Source organism: Mesoplodon densirostris, chromosome 5 (genome assembly GCF_025265405.1).
Source record: "Mesoplodon densirostris isolate mMesDen1 chromosome 5, mMesDen1 primary haplotype, whole genome shotgun sequence".
Lineage (NCBI taxonomy): Eukaryota > Metazoa > Chordata > Mammalia > Artiodactyla > Ziphiidae > Mesoplodon > Mesoplodon densirostris.
In genome coordinates, this window is record NC_082665.1 from 10,839,259 (window position 1) to 10,854,247 (window position 14,989).

Below are 14,989 nucleotides of genomic sequence, written 5' to 3' on the forward strand. Positions count from 1 at the left end.
TCAGCTTCGGGAAGTTTTATGTTGTGGGAATTACACACTATTTTGGGCAGTAAGAAATTGGCCACAGCGAGGCCACTTAGAAAGGTACTGTGGCTACCTGAAATGGTGTGCAGGGGTGCCAGGGATGCAACAGAGAACCTAGAGACCCCTCCATTGACCAGTGGGGCACGTAGGAGAGGAAGCCATCCAGGATGCCAGAGGGACTGAGAGAATGGAGATGGGGAAGTACCAAAGGGCACTGCTGCGAGGCAAGCATAGTTCCATAGAATCCGCAATCAAAGGATCAGGGTGGGGCTTCCCTGGTGGCGCAGTGGTTGAGAGTCCGCCTGCCGATGCAGGGGACAGGGGTTCGTGCCCCGGTCCAGGAAGATCCCACATGCCGCGGAGCGCCTGGGCCCGTGAGCCATAGCCACTGAGCCTGGGCTTCCAGAGCCTGTGCTCCGCAACGGGAGAGGCCACAGCGGTGAGAGGCCCGCGGACCACCAAAAAAAAAAAAAAAAAAAGGATCAGGGTGAGTCCTGACTCTCCTCAACACAGTGAGGCCCTGTGGACCTCGGTATTCTTACCGATGAAATGGGAACTAGAAACACACTAACATGCATCAACCACTGATTGTGTTTCAAGCACTATACTGGGCACTCTGCCTGTGTCAGATTGTTCAGTCTTCACTGCAACTGGGAAGTTGATATTAACCTGGTTTCCAAGTGAGGACAAGAAGTGTCCCCTCAGTTAATAACACCTTTTAGACTGGCAAGTGGTAAAGATGACTCAGAGGCCCCTGTGTACAGTAACTTAGGTTGGGGAACAATGCTCCACATTATACAGGGAAGGGTTATGAATATTAAATAACAGTAAAGCTATCCCATTATCTCAGAAGCGAAAAGCTCCATTAAAACACAAGTTTAATTGGCATTCAAGATAAACTCTCTGATACCTTTGTTCTCAATCAGGTGTGCCATTTTCCCACCCAGGAGATCTGCAGATTTCTTCTTCGCTCAGCTTTGATTTGCACAGCAAAGTCAGAACTCGGTTTCTCTCTGTGGTCATTCTGTAGAAGGCTTCACTGGTGGCACATTCTTGGCGTAGTTGTAAACTCCTTGGGGTTTATAATGGGCATGCTGAGGTCATCCTCACTATGCTTTAAGGGTGCTGTAATGGGAATGATGGATTTCCACATACACCTCAATTGTTCCTCACTGAGAATGGAAACTTCTTAATGAAAATATGCTCTCACGGCTTGGAGCCAGAGGAAGCAAATGCAGGTTGAAGAGATTCATTTAAGATTTTTAATGGCGCGAATGGAAGAAATGCAAAACATCTAAAGCTTTCAGTGGACTCAAGCATTTCATTTCTTCTCTAACTTCTGGTTTCTGTTTTACTTTTTTTTTTGGTTGTTGGCGGTACGCGGGCCTCTCACTGTTGTGACCTCTCCCATTGCGGAGCACAGGCTCCAGACGCGCAGGCTCAGCGGCCATGGCCCATGGGCCCAGCCGCTCCGCGGCACGTGGGATCCTCCCAGACCGGGGCACGAACCCGCGTCCCCTGCATCGGCAGGCAGACTCCCAACCACCGCACCACCAAGGAAGCCCCTGTTTTACTATTTTAAGTGCAATTTTTAGTATGCTTTTCAAGAGTTCTAATGAGACGTTGTTGTGGGCCCTGCTTTCTTCAAATCACTTACATCCAGCTTGCAAACAAGAATCAAAAAAGTACTTGCCTTTCAAACCACAAGGGATAGACAAATATCGTAGGACATTTAGAAGTGCAAGTTCATGTCTAATAGACGTGCAGTCGAAGAGTGGACATTCCTAGCAAGAACTGTCAGGTGAGCCAATAAAAGGAAGGCCCTTTGGGTTCAGGGACAGGTGTCTGTCCCCTTGGCCAGCCAGGGCTTTGGAGCACCACGAAGTGTCCATGCTCTGTTCCTCTCACGCCGTGGGAAGCCTGTGTTATTGGACCCTAGGTGCCATCTCTCTCAGGTACACTTTGTGACCCGGTGGTTTTTGCCAGCCTCCCTACGGTCGGCCACAACGTTGAGCCCCTTTCTCTGATCTAGAAATGGAAGCACCCAAGTTCCCTAGATATGATTCAGGTGGAGCTTACCATCAATTCAAAGACACGTACAGAATTGCATGTTTTGGGAGGCTTTCTGGACAGCCTAATGAAAGATCTATCATTTATCCTTTATTTCTAGGAGCAAAGACAGTTCAACCATCTTCAAATACCTCACTATTCCTTTTTTAAATTTTTTTTATCCCATCTGTGTTAATGAAACCACAATTGTAAATCTGGGTGAGTTCAGTGCTGTTGTCCCAGATGGACAGAAATGTTCCAGATTTGCCCACACGACATCCTGTCATGAGTTTTAATAGGAGGAGGAGGAGATGGTGAAATTAACCTCCTCTTCCTCCTCTGATCTCCTTTTAACCCTTATTTGCCAAGGTGGACTCCAGGAGAAAGAGAAAAGGAGGGACAGCCGCTCCGTAGGAGGGGAATGCACTTCTGTGCCTTCTACCTCCCGTGCCTTTCCCCTTGGCCTCCCATACCCCCACTGCCACCCCCAGGCCACCACCAAAGCCTGCATGGGCCTCCAGGGTACGCTGCAGGCTCTGCACCGAAATGCAGCCAATCCCAGGGCACAGTTCCCAGAATCAAGCACCACCCAATGGACCATTTCCTCTTGGCGTTTGATGCATGCCATACTATCTCACCGCGTTCGAAACTCTTTGAGAACATATGCACTTAGATCTCTTGGGTTGGCAATTACGGGTAATTTGGCAAAGCAAACACCATAACTGGTCTCTTTCATAACCCTACAGCTGGGAGCAGGGCACCATGCATGGAGATTAAGCGGTGCTCACTCATCCAAGAAGACTTCGCATTTCCTTTTATGGAGGGATAAATGCTCTGGTTTGTTCTTTCCCATTGCATATGTTCTTTTTATTATTGGCCGACTTTAATGATTCTTTGAAGTTAATTTTTAAATGTGAATAGCAGGATTCCACTTAACTTTTGGAAGCTTAAGAGGTTTCTGCCTCTAGACTAGAGAATGTTTTTATAAATAATAAGACTGCATTTAGGTGATAATGAGTAGGAAGGACCTAGGACTCACACTGCTATAGGGACCTAAACTAGCAAAGTACTTGGAAGTTCAAAGACCTGCAGCCTTTTAATGGGATTAACAAATACATACGACTATATATAAGAGAGATAACCAACAAGGACCTACTGTTTAGCACAGGGGACTATACTCAATATCTTGTAATAACCAATAAGGGAAAAGAATCTGAAAAAGAATAGATATAGATATGTATAACTGAATCACTTTGCTGTATACCTGAAACTAACACAACATTGTAAATCAACTATACTTCAATTTAAAAAGTAATAAAGTAAAAAGTTGCAAAAAAAGAGTTGCAGCCTTTTCAAAGAACTGGCATGCTGACATCCAGTGTGCTTCTCCAAGACCAGACATCTTACCTGAAAAAAAAGGCCAACTGAACTAACTTTTCAATTGTAGTGTACATTCTTTCTATTTCTTCTTCCTTTCCTAATTAAAGCAAAAACAAAAACTTTCAGTCTGTGAGTCTCTAAGCAGACAACCTCCAAATGTTTCTTTTCTCAGCTTCAGAGGCTAGATCCTCTAAAATATTTTTGTATCTTTTCCCGAATTTAGCAGCTGTTAGAAAATGATCAAAGTGCTGCATATTCCTGGTTCTCAAATTACAATAATAAAGTTTTCCAATGAATATCCTAGGATCTCTTCTCACATTCTCACTGTGAAATACAAGTGGGAATTAGGACATTCCTCCAATAAAGTTTAATCAGAAAAAAAAAGGCCATATTTCAAAACGAAGTCCACTTTTTCTTTAAAAGCAGAGTTCATTGACCAAGACTGATTTCAAAATGTTTTCTCTAATACCCCAGCATATGAAACTTTGATTTAAGTGTTCAGGAAATTACAGGGATCAAACAACTTGCCAAGACTTCGGGTTCCAGGTTTCTCCAAGCCTTGAGAGTTCCCTGGAGGCTAATTATTGTTTACTGCTGTAGACCTTCCTCCTGTTCTTCTGTAACATTTTCCATCTTAAGAAGGGTCGTCCCATTCAGCCGAGGAGCCTGGTGACTGAGTGGCTGAATGGAATTACTACCAGTGGAAACTATGCTGCAAGAGGGGTAGATAAAGCAGCTGCAAAGCAAACCTCGGCAGTTTTTTCCATCCTCCCAAGCAAAGTTAATTAGCATAGGGAAAATGACTAAGGTGTTGACGTCACCTCTTTCCAGTAGAAACTTAAACTCTGTCTCTGCCTGCCTGCGAGCAAGTAGGACTTGACTCAGGAATTTGGTGTCCAAACAGGATGCTCTGGAAGCGGTGCTTTTTTTTCCCGGTGGGGGCCGGACCTCGGTGCTTTATAAGTGAGGGCTCAAGAAAGAACCTACAGCCTCTGGTAAAGGAACCTTACTTGGGGCTTGACCGCGGGAATTGCTGTAGCTTTCACTGTAAGAAAGCAAGATGCACTTTAGAAACTTTAACTACAGTTTTAGCTCCCTGATTGCCTGTGTGGCAAACAGTGAGATCTTCAGCGAAAGTGAAACCAGGGTAAGGCTTCTGATATAATGTGATTTTTGAGAGTTTTCAAACTATTATGGTAATTGGGACTATGAGCTGAAATACTTAGTGGGGTATGTGGCTCTCTTGTGGGTTTGGGGGTTTTGAAATACATCCAGAATGCTTGGAGCCTTAAAAATCAAAAGGTGTTGCCTGAGGAATTAACTGTGAAGGAATTTTTAAAGCTCTCAATATTTAAAAACATCTGTGTCCCTTGACCAGTTAGTAAGAGAGGGTTTGGCATGGTGTTGTTTCATTCTGTGTGGGTTGTAACAATAAGTAAACTTTTGGAAGGAGGACTTTTCTGACAGTGAACAGAATGTTTCTCTTTGACATTTAGAGGTCAGGATACTTTGATTTGTATCTCAAGAAATCAATATTGGAAAGATATTTGAATGTTTGCAGTAATTACAAGGGCCTGTCTTCAAGTTTCCAGATTTCTCTAGCTGGAGAAAATGCAGCCATAGCAAATAAGTAATAAAACTGGATACATAACTTAAGTGTGGGATGAGTATACCTCCTGGGAAGCAGCTCTCATTGATGGCTATTAATATAATTAGTAATTTTAATTACTATGCTTTTCTTCTTCATTTGATTAAAATGTAAGATTTTCATCAGTAGCTACGAAGCTATCTAATTGATCTCTAACAATATTATATATGAATGAATTCTGTATGTTCTGTTTGGGGGGCGGTGATCATGTTATACCTTTATACCCAAAGCCCTACTGAGACATCGGAAGCTTTCTTTTTTTTTTTTTTTAAATCAAATTTAACTCCCTAACTGTGTACAATGCTTGCAAGCCGGGACTGTAGTTTTTGAACTAGATATTAGAGCATGTTCTACATGTAAAAGTACTACAAAGTCTACGTATTTAATGTTAGCTTTTATATGAGTAAAATCACTGATTTACTTAATTGAGTAGAGATGCCATCCAATAACTATAATCACTAGGTATTGGTTATTAGAACAAATAAGATTATTTTATAAGAGAATACTAATAGCATAATAGCAATATGAAATTAACAAGATAGTGTGGGTTCTCTTGGGTTCTGGTCCTAAGCCCTGACTTGTATTCTAAAAATATTCAGCAAAGTCATCTCTCTTAAATTATGAATGATAACTTTAAAACTAAGCAGTTGGTCACAGTGCCTACGGATGAGGTCGTGTGAAATTCCAGATCTGCGCAGACACACTTATGCCCCAGACTTGCCCGTACTCAGGAGGGGTGGAGAAAAAGTCACGTGCAGCCAGATGAAATCGCAGCTTAAACATCTGCTGTGCATTCTTTCTCATTCTTTGCCTCTGCAACACCCCTCGTGGGAAAGTCACAGACATTTCCATCAACTAAAGCGAAGCCGGGGAATTCGAAGAGAGAACGGTTGTGAGCTGTTCCTACTCCCCCTGAGCCACCTGCCTGGTGGAGACACCCGCCAGCAGGGAATGCAGGACCTGCCCACAGCCCTGCCCTGTGGACCAGGCACTGACCGGACAGGAAGGGCCATCCCCTCCCCCGCTTTCTAGCCGTGAATATCCTCAAAGATGTTCTCCCTTCTTGTTGGGAATCCTCTCTCCCCTCTGCAGAAGCACCATGCTCTGCATAGGTCTCCAGGGTACTTTTGGGCTCCAGGGCCTCCCTTCTCACCAGTCACCTGGGTGGAGGGCACGCTGCCCCATCTGGGCTCTCACCATCTGCCATCCCACCCCCATCTGCCTCTCGCCATCCTCACAGTTTAGTCTGAAAAAAGATTCAGAAAGCGCGGTGACTAAAAGTCCCTGCATAATCTTCCTGGAAGTTTCAAGACTGTCCATCACCTCCCTCTCTGGTCAGAAAGGTTGCAGTGGCCTCTCAGGTCCCCCCAAGGGCACCCGCACTCAGGACCCGGCCCGGGGTCGCTCCCTAGAGCTTTTCCCAGGAGCTGATGAACGCTCTCCTGAATCTAGGCTTTTAGTCCTTGAACTTGGGCATTTCAATTCTAAGGGCTCATGCTGTTTCATAGTGTTCACTAGTTCTTTTAACACTAGAGCTAGATCTGTACATATATTAAAGCCAGCGTGCAGAAATGGGTTCATTGGCAGAATGTTAATTTTTGAAACCACTACTATTTTAGAAAGTTAAAAAGTAACAGATTGAATGGGAAAATAATAATGGGAATTTTTAAAAAACTGTTTCCTTTACATTAGGAAATGCAAGCCTTTTCATTAACTTCATTGGTTACCAATTCAATAATAATGTTTGGGTTTTTTTTTTTTGATATTAGCTCCAGTGCTTTTAAGTCCAAAAGCAATATCTGATGGACAAAGCAATGCCCTGAGCTGAGTGGTGGGATTGGAGCTCACTAGATTGGGGGAGGTCACAGGACAATAGGGTCTGGTAGGCCAGAAGGGTGACAAATGACCAAATGAAAATGTTCCTTCTACTTTAAAAAGAACGTTTCCGTGACTGTAAGAAGTGTTGAAGTATTGGTAATTGTTCAGCTGATTAAATGAATTTAGTAAATCGTACATTCTTACTTTTGTATAAATCACGTATATTAAATTAAAAGGGCAGAATCTCCCCAGAGGAGAAAGGTGGGTTCTCTGTCTTCTGTAAGAAAAAAGTTGGAAGTTCTTGACATGATTAATAATTTGGTTCCTCCATAAGAAATGTAATGAAGTCATCCAGTCAAAGGTTATATGCAGGTAAATTTCAACTCCTTTTATTTTTATTTTTCAGGCCAAATTTGAATCCCTCTTTAGGACATATGACAAAGATATCACCTTTCAGTATTTTAAGAGCTTCAAACGAGTCAGAATAAACTTCAGCAACCCATTATCTGCAGCAGATGCCAGACTCCAGCTACATAAGACAGAATTTCTTGGAAAGGAAATGAAATTATATTTTGCTCAGGTGAATCGAGTTCATTGATACCCATCCTCCTCCCTCCTCCCTCCTCCCTCCTCCCTCCCACCCTTAAAAGCTAACACATATATATGGAATTTAAGGAAAAAAATGTCATGAAGAACCTAGGGGTAAAACAGGAATAAAGACACAGACCTACTTGAGAATGGACTTGAGGATATGGGGAGGGGGAAGGGTAAGCTGTGACAAAGCGAGAGAGAGGCATGGACATATATACACTACCAAACGTAAGGTAGATAGCTAGTGGGAAGCAGCCGCAGAGCACAGGGAGATCAGCTCGGTGCTTTGTGACCACCTGGAGGGGTGGGATAGGGAGGGTGGGAGGGAGGGAGACGCAAGAGGGAAGAGATATGGGAACAGATGTATATGTATAACTGATTCACTTTGTCATAAAGCAGAAACTAATAAAAAAAAAGTAGCTTAGACATCCATTACGTTTAGGTTGATTTAAAACTCCAAGAAATCATCTTGAGAAGGGCAAAATTCATACTCGAAATTTTTCATGTCACCTATTTTAAGAAGACATCGGGGTGTATTTGAAAGTGCCCTCAGAGATGACCTTCCTGGGTTGAGTGATGAGGGGAGAAAGAGAGCCTTTCCTGACTCACAAAGGTGGAGGACCGCAGGGTCGTGGGCGTGGCTACCCTTAACCCCCCCACCCCCCACCCGGGCCAGAGCGGTTCGGCTCTGCGCTGGGTCCCCGCAGCCCGCTCACTCCTGGAGAGCTGGTATCTGCAAGCCGGTCCTGCACATCAGCACGGGGCTGCCAGACCCGGCCTGCAAGGAAAACAATGGGTTCACCAGGCAGGTAGCAAATGCTAAGAAATAGTCCTGGTAAGCGGGGGTCCCGGCCCCAGGGCATTCCCGGGAGCTGTGCGGCGGGTCTGCTGTTTCTCCTGCATCACCCTTCCTGCCTCCCCCAGCACCTGCCTTCTCTAGGCAGCTCACAGAGTTCCATTTGATGATGTTACCGGAGTCTAACAGCTTGGCAGGGGGAGGGGCAGGGGCTCTTCGGATGCTGCTCCCTGTTGAAAGGGACCCCCATTGGGGCCCTGAGTTCCCCTTGCCAGTACGGGGGCAGATCCTGTAGAGGGGCTTCCTGACCTTGCGCGAAGGTGAACTTGCCCGTCCAGGGTAAATGAGAGCCGGGATGCCCTGCCCCCTGGTGGTGAGTGCGAGGCGCAGGCTTCAACCTTGGATCCTTAGGAGCAAATTCCCTTCTACGTTTGGTGGGGTTCCATATAAGTAATTACTCGGTCTCTCCACGACGTTTTCTGGTTTATTAAAGTAAATGCAGGTTCATTGTGAATTTTTTTTGTGGGGGGGTGGATACTAAAGAGCAAAGAAAATCCAAACTGGTAACATTTTGATGTAAGATGTCTCCAAACAGCCCTCTAATCACTGGTATAATTTTTAAGTCCAAACTAGGATCTTGGTCATTGTTCCTTATGATTATTGTTTTAAATATGTATCCTGGAAGGTAGATGTATTTTTCCTTCCTCACTTTTGGCGTCTGATTCAGAGCCCCAGAGGGAGGGAAGCCTGAGAGCGTGGTGGACAGGAGTCCTGGGTCATCTTAGAGATGTCGCTTAGCCTTTGGAGCTTCTGTGATATGATGTGATGCCACCGTAATATGAGGAGCTGGAAGCAATTGATGCTGAGATCCCTCTTGACCTCAGGGATAGTGCTTTACTTCTCCCATGTTTACTAAAATGATCTCTGTATATTTTCTATCAGTCTAGTTCAAGCGTAATTACTTGCAGTCCCGGTGCCTGTGAGTCCCTGTCCTGCGAGGGGCCTCTAATCATGTTTGCACCATAATCCAAGTTCCCTCCCCCACCCTTAGAAACCGCATTGCGATTCATCCTTGGGCTGCACCTGTCCAGCTGTCTGGACATGGGTTTTTCCTTCACACCTGTCTTCCGTAGGCTGCCATTAAGCGCTACTGCTGCTTCAATTCTTCCCCCGAGGAAAACCCACTGCATTTATCTCTCTCCTCAGACTTTACACATAGGAAGTTCACACCTGGCTCCACCAAACCCAGACAAGCAGTTTCTGATCTCTCCTCCTGCCTCGCCGCCGGTCGGTTGGAAACAAGTGGAAGACGCTACTCCCGTCATAAATTATGACCTTTTATATGCTATCTCCAAGCTGGGGCCAGGTAAGCAGTGCCCTTGGGTGGAGAGGGGGCAAGGAGACGTGGAGAGATTGTGGTCAAGGCACAGAGACACGCCTGCAGCAGGAGTGGCCACGACCCCATTGCTCTTCCCACTTCTCACGTGATCAGTGCCAGTGTGTGAATTGTCTCTATTTGCTTTCTTCTGAATCGAAGTAACCCATGCCCCGGGGTGGGAGTGTGCACGCCTGCCTCTGACTTCCTCCCTTAGGAAAGCGTGCAAGCTGGTCCAGGGGACCAAGTACCATGACCCCTCTGGGCCGCATCGCGTAAATCCATCCCCTCACCCACGGAGCACAGCTGGTGTGAGGGACTCAAGACCCGGCCTCACGTCCTGTTGCTCCAAGTGGGGATGGGTGATTGGATTTTGGAAAGGGAAAACAGGCTTTCCCCACTTTTAGACATTTCATTTTTAGTCAAGGTAATTTCATCTATTGATCTGCTTCTCCCCCGACCTTTTGAATGTGTGAGGGAACAGAGACCCATAGATCATAGTGGAGAAAGAGCCCCAGTCACAAAGCCCAATAGGGAGGGGTGCTCCCCTAGGGAGCTTGCCAGGGAAAGAAGAGGTTCCGGTCCTCAGAAGGGACAAAGGTGTGAGCATTTAGGAAGAAAGGTACTCTGGCCTCAGGCTCCTCATCCAGAAAATGGGTATTACCAGTGGAGTAGTCAACGGGATCATCGTGTGAAAAGCACTTCATATAGTGCCTAGCTTATCAGCAGTGCTCAAAACATGTTTTCTGGAAACAGTACAATGTTGGAGGTTCCTGTCCTACCTACCTGGTAGAGTCTGGGTGAGCTGGCAGGTGCAAGCGGGGGTCTTGGGGTAAAGAGATTTGAGCCCCCTTCTGCCCTATTCGTGGAGCAAATGCAATAAATGCTGAAGCCATCAGCTTTCTCCTTGACCAGCAATTTGATGTTCCTCTGAGGGGACGGTTTTATTTTCTTGGACCATCAGCAGTTTTACATGGAAAAGATGACATTTCCGTAAACATCGCTCTGACGGAAATTCCCCCTGTGGTAGAAAGCAAGAATCACATTACTTACTGCTCATGGTGGCATGAAGTCAAGACGGAAGTGGCCAGCGCTCCTCCTGGCAGCTCCAGGCCAACGTGTATTAGGTAGCAGAGGGCCGAAACCTCCCGGGATGCTAGAGAAGGGAGGAAGGGGACGTCCACCTGGGGAGAGACATCAAACTGCACCAGAGGCAGGAAGCGCTGCTAGTGAGCATGCTTCACACTCTAGAACCTACTGCTTCTTTCCAGACGGCTTGTTTGAGAAACACTTCTGGAAAATAGCCATAAGAAGATCAATTTGCCCTTAGTTTACTTAGGGCTTATGACCTTGAATAGTCTTTCTTTCAACAGTTGAAAGATTGCAAAGATTTTGCAAATATGATCCTGTCCCCCATGCTTTCTGGATGGTGACTCCTCAGCAGGTAGATAGGGATTTGTAAAGGGGATCGTGACCAACATTTTGAGTGATCTCTCTGGCCCTCCACCTTAATTCCCCCCCTACTCCGAGAATGCTGAGGCTCTTTCCCCCTTTCAGCCGCAGTTACAATAGCATTCCAGTCTCACGCGTGGGGTAGAGAAGAGGCAACACCTTTTTTATGAGTAAAAGTGTCTTGACTGAACCTGATAAAATTCAGGCTGACGTAGAACAGCAGGACACTCCTGGTTCAAGGGGTTGATAGTTGTGTGAAAAAGGATATGGGGTGGTCAAAAATGTTTTCAGAGCACCTGTTTCAGCCAGCACACCTGTGCAGGGCTGTGCAGGGCCTCCCCATGCCTCCTGTCCCTCTCATGGGCTCAAGAGGTCCTTTCCTAACGCCTTTATTCATGCACCGTCTTTTCCTGAACGGGTGCTCCTTGCACCACACCGGGGAAGTCCTCTGGGTAGCTTAGAGGGCCTGGTGAACATGCTAAGTGTAATTACAAAATACACTCCTCCATCCTTTCCATATGCCTGGACTCAGAGTGTTTGATGGAAAGCTGAGTCATTTACGGTGGTGAGATATAGACCGAGCCACCAAAGAAACACCAATCCAGAGTGTGGCTGCCTGCGGCCCTCCGTCCCCACTGGACGCCCACAGAAGCTTGGCCGAGCTGACCTCTCCATGTTCATCCGTTTGCTCTTGCTCTTCGACCCTTGGGTCCTTGCCTGAGTTACCCTGCAATTATTTTCTTTCCCTAGGGGAAAAGTATGAATTGCACGCAGCGACCGACACCACTCCCAGTGTGGTGGTCCACGTGTGTGAGAGCGATCAGGAGAATGAGGAAGAAGACGAGGTGGAGAGAATGAAGAGACCCAAACCCAAAATTATCCAGACCAGGAGGCCGGAGTACTCGCCCGTGCACTTAAGCTGAACGGGCACCCGGACGAAGAAGTGTTCTGAATCATACTCACGAGAAGGAATCTTTTATTGTGGAAGTGGCCAGTCACAACTTTGGAGGTGGCAGCCTGTGATCGCTGTGGCAGAAATTCCATGTTGCTCAGAAGGGAATCGAGGCTTTGTCTTCTGGTTCTAACGCTGCACGTCAGTCAATGTTCATGGCTCCTGGGAATGTCCTGAGCCAATCACTGAGTTTGGGGTGATCGCACAAGGACTTCTGGGAACGTCTCGAGAAAACCAATAACGATAGTGTTTTGTACTTGTTCTTTTCTGGTAGGTTCTGTTTTGGCCAGGGGTAGATTGATCCGTGGGTCCAGGGAGAGCCTTCTGTTTCTAAGCAGCCTACAAGGTAGACTCTCTCTCCCAGTAGGAAAAGGCACCACGTGAAGCCATAAGGTTGTCTGGTGCAGAAAGGTTGTGAAGACAACAATGCAATGTGGAAATTGTAGTGTCTCATTTTTTCCCCCTCACGTTCTAATGTTTGTGCATGTGTGTTACTGATTTTCAGAACTAACCTTTGGTCGTATATAGAGTTATGCCACTGTTGTTTTACATCTTTGGGGAAGATAGGGAAGCATTTGCAAAATCTGTCCCCTTTCCAGATTCAATGACTGTCTTTGCAACAGCACACACAGGGGGATTCTACCGGTAATACACCCACTCAGCATCCTATTTGATGCAACCTAGAACTTGTGCTTTTGCAAAAGAAGTCGATCTGAAATTCCTACGTAGCGTTTCGCTTATAAAACTCAGAAAAGAGCAGTTTCACTGCCAACTTTTAGTGGGTGAGAAATTTTAGTTTAGATGTTTTAGGTCAGACAATAAATGGGTTTCATTTATTTCTTTTACGTGGTGGTTCATATACATGAATCATAGCCAAAACCCTTTTTTGGGGGAACTGTCAGTTGAGATCATTGATTTTTTTTTAACCCCTCTGAAACATCAAGATAAACCTGTAAATAAAGCTGATAGCGTATATTCATACCTGTTGTGCCCTTGGGTGAGAAATACGGCCGTGGAAGACTAGTGTAAGATGTATTAACCTCCCTGTGAATTGTATGTTATGGAAAACGCCTTTCAACTATTTGACAGGACCTGAATTCAAAGCATGTGAAGTGGACAGTAGACGTGTGGTGGTATGAGAAGGATGCAGTGCCTTTCCCCATTCATTCCTGACGGAATTGTCACACTAGGTTAAATGTTTCTAATTGTTTTCTAGTTGTCATGTGTGTGTCTGGTCCATAGGTATTCTATTTTGGCCTTACGATACCATAACAAGGTTTGTCCTTTTGAAATACCTAATGCCAAGTAACAATGCATGCTTTGGAAATGTGGAAGATGGTGTTCTTTAAGAAGCAAAGGTATGTGGCTGTTCATATCAAGACCTTGACTGAATGTTCTCAAAACCCTGTTTACAGTACTTGGTGGGGGTTCGGGGCAGATGAGGGAGAGACCATTGCATAGCTGTTCAAGTGTCCCTAGTTAAGTGCTTTTAAACTGGAGAGGCTAACCTCAAGATATTTTTTTTAACTGCATTCTATAATAAATCGACACAATATGCTCTTTACGGAAAAGTTACCTGTTGGTCATTTTATTTCTAATTGTCAACCTGTGCACCCTTTGAATTCTGCAGTCTCAGAAGGACGCATCCCTTCATCCGTTTGAGTTTGGAAACTCCCAGATCCTTGCTGTGATTCACAGAGGGTCAACCACACTAATGCTGCATCACCTAGGAAAGGGGAAAATGGAGAAAACTGAAATCAGAAGTCTGAGTATTTTCTTTTGTCCAGGGAGAGGATACTCTGATGAAAACCCTTTTCGCCAGCAGATCCACTAAATGACAATCTTTCTGATTGTTAATTTAAGGATTTTTCTTTCCTGTTAGAAAAGATGCCCATGGAAGATACTAAGTTACAAAAGGCCAGTTATGTTCAGAAAATCTGTCTGTAAGCCTCCTCTTTGAATCTCACCTGGAGCTCTTATTATAAATGGTGGCGAACTCCTGGCCAGCCCTCAAAGGCCTAAACAACCCCATGTTTATTTGCCGAACTAGAGCAAATGGTGTTAATCTTCATCGAGATGAGCCTCAGGCGTTTTTCCATGAAAATTCACTTGCTCCTCTGGTTTCCTTGTACGAGCAGCCTCATTCTCTCATTCCCCAACAGCATTTGCATATTTTAAATTCATATACGTTTGAGGTTTAAACATGTTGGAAAATCCACATTTCCACCCAACTGGTTGAATCTGATTGTTGAGGAGATTCACGGATTAACCACGGGGGTGGGGGGAAGGGCTGTTATTTGTCATCATGTTGAATAACTAGGAGCCCCTGCAGAGCAGAACTAAATTGGGAAGTGTGCTGGTCCAGGATCTGGTTTCATAAATAACCTTGGAGGGAGTTCCCTGGCGGCCTAGTGGTTAGGATTCTGGGCTTTCACTGCCGGGGCCAAGGTTCAGTCCCTGGTGGGGGAACTGAGATCTCACAAGCCACGCGATGTGGCAAAACAAAACATAACATTAATAACCCTGGCATAAAGTCGAATTGTGTTGTCAGTTAATGCAGATTTCCAACAGTTCCCCTTACACAACTGGGGAAATACAGGTGGCTGGTCCCACTGCTCGGGAAGCCGTCAGACCCTAGAGTAGAAATCACAAGTCAACAAACAGCCTCACTCCTGATGGACGATGTCTGATGAGTGGTTCTGTGGCAGGTACAGCCTCACCTGAAATTCCAAAGCCAATAATGTTCACAGTCTGGTTACCTGGCAGATGATTATGAAGGGCCCTAAATCACGCACGTGCCCAGGACTCAAGCACCTCTCTAGCCCTGCTAGCGAGAGGGCTCAGTAAAATGCAAAACGACAGATACAAAACAGGCAGAATCACGCGGGACGCATCCTTTGCCAT

The 14,989-nt window shown here is 45.6% G+C and overlaps 1 protein-coding gene across 3 annotated transcripts in view; it reads left to right on the plus strand.

Annotated features, from left to right (window-relative positions):
- The window catches only part of RCAN1 (regulator of calcineurin 1), a 97,090-nt gene extending 83,434 nt beyond the window's left edge, over positions 1–13,656 (plus strand). The window contains exons 1-4 of one of the 3 annotated variants that reach the window (XM_060098516.1): positions 4,334–4,448; positions 7,326–7,499; positions 9,513–9,672; positions 11,884–13,656. In XM_060098516.1, coding sequence (XP_059954499.1) covers positions 4,359–4,448; positions 7,326–7,499; positions 9,513–9,672; positions 11,884–12,056 — 597 coding nt within the window. In that variant the 5' untranslated portion in view covers positions 4,334–4,358 and the 3' untranslated portion in view covers positions 12,057–13,656. Of the gene's footprint in view, positions 1–4,333; positions 4,601–7,325; positions 7,500–9,512; positions 9,673–11,883 lie in introns of those variants that run through there. The other 2 variants (XM_060098517.1, XM_060098515.1) reach the window with 2 other exon arrangements.
- The last annotated feature ends 1,333 nt before the right edge of the window (positions 13,657–14,989 follow it).